The sequence below is a fragment of the Martes martes genome (assembly GCF_963455335.1).
Source record: "Martes martes genome assembly, chromosome: X".
Lineage (NCBI taxonomy): Eukaryota > Metazoa > Chordata > Mammalia > Carnivora > Mustelidae > Martes > Martes martes.
In genome coordinates this window covers 118,829,315-118,837,432 of record NC_137897.1, presented here as the reverse complement: position 1 = coordinate 118,837,432, position 8,118 = coordinate 118,829,315, and the positions used below count along the sequence as shown (strand labels likewise).

At 57.3% G+C, this 8,118-nt stretch overlaps 1 protein-coding gene across 4 annotated transcripts; it reads right to left on the bottom strand.

Annotated features, from left to right (window-relative positions):
• Positions 1-1,635: 1,635 nt before the first annotated feature.
• On the bottom strand, positions 1,636-7,553 carry PRRG3 (proline rich and Gla domain 3). 4 transcript variants are annotated; one of them, XM_080795633.1, is made up of 4 exons: positions 7,345-7,553; positions 4,051-4,089; positions 3,060-3,220; positions 1,636-2,715 (listed from the first exon to the last, which is right to left on the bottom strand). In XM_080795633.1, exons 2-4 carry the CDS (start codon positions 4,055-4,057, stop codon positions 2,188-2,190), a joined length of 696 nt encoding a protein of 231 aa, XP_080651759.1. In that variant the 5' UTR covers positions 4,058-4,089; positions 7,345-7,553; the 3' UTR covers positions 1,636-2,187. The 4 variants fall into 4 exon arrangements, with proteins under 4 accessions (XP_080651759.1, XP_080651757.1, XP_080651758.1 ...); XM_080795631.1 differs by lacking the exon at positions 7,345-7,553 and adding an exon at positions 6,804-7,102; XM_080795632.1 differs by lacking the exon at positions 7,345-7,553 and adding an exon at positions 6,531-6,605.
• Positions 7,554-8,118: the final 565 nt, after the last annotated feature.

Below are 8,118 nucleotides of genomic sequence, written 5' to 3'. Positions count from 1 at the left end.
GGGCATTCCTTGGCATACTCCCTTTGGCTCTGGTCACTGAGGCCCATGCCTGGCTCTCTTCTCCCACGCTCCCAGGTCACACACAGGCACCTGCCTGAGGAAATGCTGGGAGGGCAGGGCTGGCCCCAGAACTGCGGGCTGCCCCGGGTCCCCCAACACGGCGAAACAGGAGTGACTGCAGCCTCTGTCGTGGAAAAAGCAAGGCCTTTCTCGGCCAAAAATAACTTTGTGGGGAAGGGCAGGAGTGTAGTGTTAGAGGCCCAGAGAGAAAGGGGAAGGAAGGAAAGGTGGAACGTACCTGGGCAGCACCTCTAGTATCAGGGAGCTCTCGGGGAACGAGGAGGGGGCAGAAAGTGTCAACTGCCAGGAGACTGGTTCCCCGAGTTGAGACTCACCATCAGAGTCACATGAGGGCCTCCACTAAGACCGGTCTCCTATAAGCTACACATTTCTAGAAGAATCTTCCTAAGGACAAACTGCACTAGCTCCCTGGTGCTTCAAGAACTGCACAGGCCTGGGAGGTAGGGGGAAGGATGGAAACTCCCAACTGCCAGGTCAGGTTGTCAAAGCTGGTGGCCTCGTTGGGATAAGAACACAAGTTTCCTAAACTCGAAACATGTCCCAAGCAAGTCCTCAGGATGGGAGAGGCCTCCAGAAGTCATATGGGGCCTTGAGGCTGGGCTGCAGTCCAAGAATGAGGCCCGATGCCTGTCTCGGAGGGCTGTTTGGACAGAAAGAAGCTTGTCTTCTCAGTGGGTTTTAAACTGTTGCGGTTGCCAATAGACCCTGGCTGTGCACTCTTTTGGACCCCACAAAAATTTGCTACATTTTTTAAAGCACCACAGAGGAAAAGTAATTTGGCACTGAGGCCGGGAGGATGGACACGTAGGGGTGAGGGGATGCGGTGTCGAGAGTCTTTTACGTGGTCATGGTCAGTTAAAGGGCAGGTCACTTCTGCCCCACTGCTGTCCAAAGCCTCACTGAAATGCAGAGGTGGACAGCTTCTGGGCCACAGAAAGGGGTTGCAAACCCTAAATGGGCCTTCGACCCCATGTCACAGGCTTCCCCACCTCCGCTGCCAGGAAATCTTTAAAAAGGTACATTTTAGGATCTTTTCCCCACGTGGCCACCATCATTAAGGAGAAATCAGTCATCTGAAATTCAAGTTCAACTCAATGCACCTGCTCATGAAAAGGGAAGTATCCTAAAAGTTCAAAGCCAGAAAGCACAGTGCTGAGGAGGCCAAGTTCGTGAGTTTAAGTCATTCTATTGGCCAATCAGCCTCAGTAGGAGAAAACTTCAGCTCTCGGCCGCAGGGCGATGACTGGGCTCAGGCCAGTGGGTAGCAGGTTTAGCACAGCCAGTGCACATGTCTGGAAAGGCAAGGTCTTCAGAAGGCCAAGCACACTAGAACCAGAGTTAGCCTCCGGGATGGCCAAGTTCACACAGGCCTCTCACTCAGTCTGGCAGCCCTTGTCCCTCATCCTTCACGTACCCTGTCTTCCTTCCCGCTTGCTCCAAATATTCCTATTAGCCTGGCCAGGAGTGTGGGGATGGATGTTGGGGCAGGGGAGCATCACAGATCTGATTTCCCTCAGTCCCCTATGCATGGACCAAATTATATTATTTTGTTTTGTCGGGTTGGTCATTTATTTATTTGTTATTACTCTTTTTTGTTGTTTTTGTTCAGTCTTTGTCCCTGTCCTCAAAATGTAAGTAAGGACAGAAAGCACAGGGCAGTTGAGGAAAAGGGGTTGCTGAAGGGCTAGCTTCTCTCTCTCATCTCTGTGGCCTAGGCTTCCAGACAGAGACAGGTCTCCAGCCAGCCACGTGGCCCTGGGGCCTGAGCCTACGGACATTCTGGCCACAATCAGCTCAGTGGGGTAATACCTTTGGCATAAGAGAAGCCAGTTCCTGATGGGAAGACAGGATGGTGGGAGCATGGGGGCTTCTGGAAGAGCTGGGCTCTCTAGCCTGTGGCTCTCCCCAGGGGCTTTGCCGCATGCGTGTTCCCTACCCCCCTCCACCTGTCTCTGACAACCGACTTCCTACAAATCCAGGGTTAGGAAATTATTTGGCAACAGGAGACTAAGGCTGTTTTGTGTTGGCACAGTCTTTAAAAAGTTAAAAAAAAAAAGTAGGAGACCCCTGAAGGAGGCTTTCAATCCGGACAGGACGGAAGTCCTACTACTTGTCCGAGCCAGGGTTGGTGGCCACTATCTCCTCATACTTTGGGGGTGGGTCACTATAAGAGACACTCGCCTCCTCACTGCTGCTCTCCTGGGGTGCAGTCACCTCCTCATAGGATGGGGGAGGAGTGGCACTGGACAGCCTGGAGAGAGAGAGCTCAGGGAGGTAGAGGGTGCTCTCAAGACGGACCGTCGTTCTGCTCCCTCGACTGGGCCCCAGCACCACCTGCGGGTTGCTCCCTGTCTCACGGTGCCCAGAGGACTCCCCCTGGCTATGCACAGTGCCCCGGTACACCATAACCCGGGGGAGGCTGTGCCCGGCGCGACTGGCTAGGTACCGGTTCTGAGCATACGAGGGGTGATGACGAGTGGCTTTCTGCAGCTGGCATCTCCAGATGATGAACAAGGCAATGACAATCAGCAATGCCACCCCTAGAAGGGGCACCACCACGTACATGGCATCTGAACTCTGTGCAGGGTCACGGACTGAGTAGACTGCATTCGGGTACCCCTTCCAGAACTCCATCTACAAAAGAAGAAGGGCTGCTTACACTTGCATGCAAGACCTCATGTCCCAGCGAGACCTGTGGCTCATCTGGCATGTTAGGCAGGGCCTGTGGCCGCTCTCCACCCTGCCCCACCTGACTGGCCTCTCAGAGCCATCCAAGAGCCTATGGGGAAATGCTCCCAAGTGAAGATGCCCCCAGAATCATGCAGCTGGGACTCTAAGGACATGTTGTCTGTCCTCCTCCAGCCTGAGACTGGGCTGCCTTTCCTTTGTTGTTTCTGACTGGCCTGATACCAGGGCCTGCTCTTGTCATTCCTGAGGCTCCCCCTGCTCCCAGAAGCCAGCCCTGGGGCAGCACATGCCGTTTTCTCTTTGTCCTCGAACACCTCCTTGACTTCTTCGTAGCTGCAGACCTCCTCCATGCACTCGCGCTCGATGGTGCCCTGGCGCAGCTCCTCCAGGAACTCATTGGCACGAGGGAACCGTTTCAGGACCGAATGGGCATTCTTGGCCTCCAGAAACACTGAAGAGAGAGCTGCACTGAAGCCTGGAATGGGCAGGTGCCCAGGGGCTCCTTCAAACCAGACTCAGCCCAGAAACAGGAGCACAATGAGGAAGGGAAGCAAGACAAAGGCGGCAGGCTGGACACCGCCCCAGACACGGCGAGGCCTTCGTAAAAGGGCCTAAAGGGCTGACTTGCTCTGATGACACAACATACCTGCTTAGAATACCACAGACCTGACGAGATTTGGGCCTCGGGTGTTTCGGAGGAAAATGGGATCTGACGGAGAGGGAAGGGCATGTTGCTGCGACCAATACCAAATCACCCCATTCGACTCTACAGGGTGGCATCCCACCACCTGAATGGCCTCCTGTGTCGTCATCACTAGCCTGGCGCCAGGCAATATAGTGCTAGACAGAGCCGTCGGGTGCATTCAAATCTGAGAGTGCCTCTGGGAAGGGGTAGCAGGATCTACGCGAAGAACCTAAGCTTCTGTAGACTGGACACAGATGCTTCCGGCCAAAATGTCCCCGAGTGCCGGCCACATCGACTTATTCCAAAGGGAGAACCCAGCTGCGGTTGAGCCGCCCGGCATGGTACCAGCTGCATGTCTCTGCAAACCTGAGCTAGTTTACCTGTCAACAGCCCCGCATAGGGCCCAGGCAGGCAGGGCTCCACGAAAAAGCAGGCGCCCTTTCCCATAGCCTGTCATATTAGTTCCTCTCATAGTGCATAGTGCCCGGGCAGGCGTACATCTCCAGGGACAACCTGGGGACAGGCAAGCTGGAAAGGACTGTGAGCCGGTGGGCCTGGCCCCTCACCCCCCTTGGCCTGGGGCCTGGCAAACTCACCTGCCATTGCTGCTTCCTCAGGTCCAGCGTCTCACTTGCCTGGCAAAGGAGAGAAGCAGAGTCACAATGAAATCACACCCCAAAGCGTACAGGACACCCGCTTGGCCCTGGGATGGGACTCCCACCCCCACTGGTCAAAGGTCAATGAGGCGCATCACCCCCTCTGCCTCTCACAGCTTCCCATCGTTGCCCGAGATCTCTTCCCAGAGCTCCCTGAGGCCCCGCAGAGCCCAAAGCTAACCAAAGCTCTTGGCCCCATGAACAGATTCCGAGACTGTAGAAGACCTAAGGGTTGACTTTATTCTTTGAAAAACAAAAACAAAAACAAAAACCTCCTACAGGCCAAGGTTTCTCATCCTCACCTCCCTCAAAAACTCTTTGCACTGCTGAGTCGGAAAGGAAGTCAGAGAGACGGAGAATTACGTGAGATCGAGCACATCAGCCGTGACAGACAGGAGCCAATTTTTGGAACTCATCTGTCTCACAATGGCAAGTCCCAGATACTTCTAATGACAAGCATGTTCCCTGAAAACGGGCAGCACATGGTGGAGAAGCAGGTCCTGGCAAAGCTTAACGCGGCAACGGCAGGTGACCCACCGTGTCTGTCTGCACCAGACAGGGTACCGAGGATCTCCGGAAACCGAGATGCTGACTCATGGCAAGTGCTGCCTCTAATGTGAGCTACGGGCCAAAAGCCTTGCTCCTGCTCAGGAATCATCCTGCCACTACGGAGGCTGTGGCCACAGCGCAGTGCTCTCCTCACCGCACGTGCCCACCCACACACGTACTCCAGTGCACTGCCCAAGCTGTCCACATCTGAGAGCAGTCACCTTGCTGCTCTCTTCCCCAAGAAAAAGCTCTGGTTTTGTGACTAACTGAATGCAAACATATGAATGGCATTGTGCCGCCCTTTTTGCCTAGGCTGCCAGGAAGCTCAGTGTTGACATTGACCTTCAAGCACATATGCTTTTCCCTCGCGGCGTGGTACACGCTTTTCTATTTCTGCGTTCAGAGCCTCGTGTATGCTTCAAATATACCTTCTGATTCTTCCGGCAAACAGGTAGGCTACAAATCATACATAAAATTAAAGCTAAAGGAAAAACAGCCAATCTCACATCTGTCTATGGAAACACTGTGTCAACGGGGGGTTTCTCTTTTGAACCCCACAATGATCCCACCCAAAACTATCTGAGTGAATCTGTCAACAGAGGCGTCTACCATTGTAAGAAAAGTTGGCCCTCAATGTTTTAAGAGTGAAGACGGACTATTTAATCTCAAAATTCTGCTTCATTACTGATCTCTGGGGTTGTGGAGGGGAGGGGCAATGCCACTCACGGGGTGTTTCTGGGTTTGAAAAGAGTGAGTAAAAGCTGTACTAATAAATGAAGATAGAAAAACGCACACTTCATTGCCTATCACAGAGAACTGCCATGTTGTTTTTCTTCGTTTTTATGTGGAGAAATTACATAGCAGCTTACATATAGCCCCCTCTTGTCCCTAACACACCCGACTTTGGTGCATACACATCCACACAGATCAGAGCCATGAATGCGTGCTCTCCTGACACCTGCCAAAGTTACTAGCTCATTTTTAAGCTTCAGACAAGCCAGGAACTACCCCCAAACAGCTCACAGGGCACGGCCTACTCCATTAATAATTCTGTAGCTGCTGCTGCTGCTATGAGGCCGCCTCCCCCACCTTCCCCAAAATTTAGCGCCTGCTTCTTTCCCTATAAATACACCATCAATAGGGCGTTGCTATGGCAACAGTGAGGAAGCGTGAGGGCTCCAGGACAGAGAATGCTGCTGCAGTCACGCATGTACGTGTCCCTCCTACCCCTGGTGGATACTGTAAGGCTGACTGTAGGCCAAGGAATTTTTAACCCACTCCCCGCAGGAACACAGCTGAATCCTGAAGGCCTGGAAAGGAAGGAAGGCAGGGACGGGCCACCACAAAGACCTTCCTTAACCCCAGCCTAGGCTGAAGCTTCTAAATCACAGCCCTCTGAAACATTGCTTCCAAAGCCCCTCGCATGGGCACAGGAGGCCATCAGAGCACCGGGTGTCCCAAGACGTGGCCTCCAAACCACTCCTCCAAATCCTCGCCCTTTCCATTCCCCTCACTCAGAACTGGTCGCCAGGAAAGGCTTCTGTGATCGCCAAAGCTCATGACTCATCAACCTACCCAGTGACATGGAACTCCCAAATTATGCTCCAGCTCAAACTCTGGGCCCTCCTTGTCCCCTTCCACTCATGCCAGCCCGTAAAGTGCCCGTCCTTGCCCACCGTCGCCCGCCAGCTGCGCCCTGCCCAGGAACTCCAGCTTCTGGCCCAGCCACACTCTTCTCCTGGGTCTGCTCAAGACCCCCAACGCATTGGTCCGGCAGGGCCCAACCCCAATAGTGCCCCACGCCCAGCTCAGTGGCCCTGGACACCGAACCATGCCCTCGGGGCTGGGGCACCCAACCCAAACGGCCTCACCGTTCTCTGGGCCCAGGAGGCGGCCGCCCTGTTTGCGCACGCAGCCCGCCACCGCGCTGCGGCGCCTCTTCCAGCAGGGCCCCTGTCCCCGCCCACCTGCTCCCCTTCTGCCAAGCCCCCGGCCCAGCCCAGCCGTCTCCTCCCTCCCTCGCTCCCGGCCCGCCACCCTCCCGCCGCCCCCGGGCCCCCGTAGCCGGCCAGCCCAAGGCCAGGGCCGAGGTGCGCCTGGAGCTCCCGCCCCTCGCAGCCGGGCGCCCGGGCCCTGCCCGTTACCTCTGCACCCCCCTGCCCCTGCTCTCCTCTGGGGACTCCGCCGCTGCCTGCCCCCCCACTCCCCGCTGTGCCCGGTCTGGCCTCGCGCCCCGCGCCTTGCGCGCCACCCTCGAGCGCCACGACCACCGTGCCCTGATCGCCAGGCCGCGATCGTCGCGCCGCACCGCGCGCCGGGCCGCCGGGCAGAGGGCAGGAGAGGGCTGGGGGCGAGAAGAGCGGGCCGAGGGGGAGGGAGGGCAGACCGGCAAGCTGGGCCGGAGGGGCGGCGGCGCGCACCGAGCACCGCGCGCCCGCGCCCCACTCCGCCGGCGCCGCCCCTGCCCCCGCCCGTGCTGCCAGGGGGCGGGGCCTGGCCGGCGGGCCAGGGGCGCGCCAAGGACCCCCGGCCAAAGGCGCGGGCACCGTCGTGCCTCCGGGCACCAGCCCTCGGAAGCCTGGGCGCCAAGGCGGGCTGAGGCGGCCGCGCCCAAGGCCCACGCGCCAGGGGCCCCGCGCAGCGCACCCGCTTCCCCACCCCCGACTGTCCCCGACCCAGGCTCACCTGTCATTGTGGCCAGCCCGCCCCCGAGTGCCAGCCGAGAAAAGAAGGGGCTCGGGCCAGCAGCCTGAGTCCACCTAGCCGGGCTCCAGCGGGCCCGCAGAAGGTCTGGGATGAGGCTGCGTTCCGCCAATGACTGGGTGACCTTGGCTTCTTCACTTACCTCCCCCCAACCGTGCCCCAGGACGGCAGGCTTCTCTCCTGTCAAATCTGGCAAATGGGGAGAATCCTGCCTCCTTCGCGGGGCTGCAGCGAAATAGCGGAGGAAATGGGCTTGGGAAACTCTTAAGGCTCAGAAAGGGGAGAGGAAGGGGAGCGCGGGGGTGGGGGGGTGTGGCGGGGAGGGGGCTCGGGAGGCCGCGCTGTGGGAAGTTCGGCATGACAGAACCAGACGCTGGTAGATGACACTAGTCCAAGCAGAACCACGCGACGAGATGGACTGCTAAGGGAAGGCAGGGCCGTTCTGGGGGGAGCTCAGGATCTGGGTCTGCCAAATGTTCCGAAGAGGAGTCGAGTGCATCCTACTGGGTTTTCGGGGTTCTTTTTGTTCCCTGAACCTCTGGAGCCCACTTTGCAACTGAAGTGGGTGCCTTTCCCACCCCTTTCCCCATTTTGATGTTTGAGGCAGGATGATCCTGAGAAGGCATACCCTACCCGGAACTACCCCCACCCCCATTCCCGGCAAAGAAAGACCAACCGCCCTGCGGCCAGGGTCGTGGAAAATAAGGCTCCATCGCCTCGGGCCTCTTCCAGTCCGGTTCCCAGAGCTGAGCAGCC

What these genes read in the sequence shown, in the direction of transcription:
- PRRG3 (XM_080795633.1), bottom strand. An exon ending in TCGAGGACAAAGAGAAAACG is followed by an intron (nt 2,716 to 3,059) that starts GCATGTGCTGCC and finishes CTTCTTTTGTAG; the next exon opens with ATGGAGTTCTGGAAGGGGTA.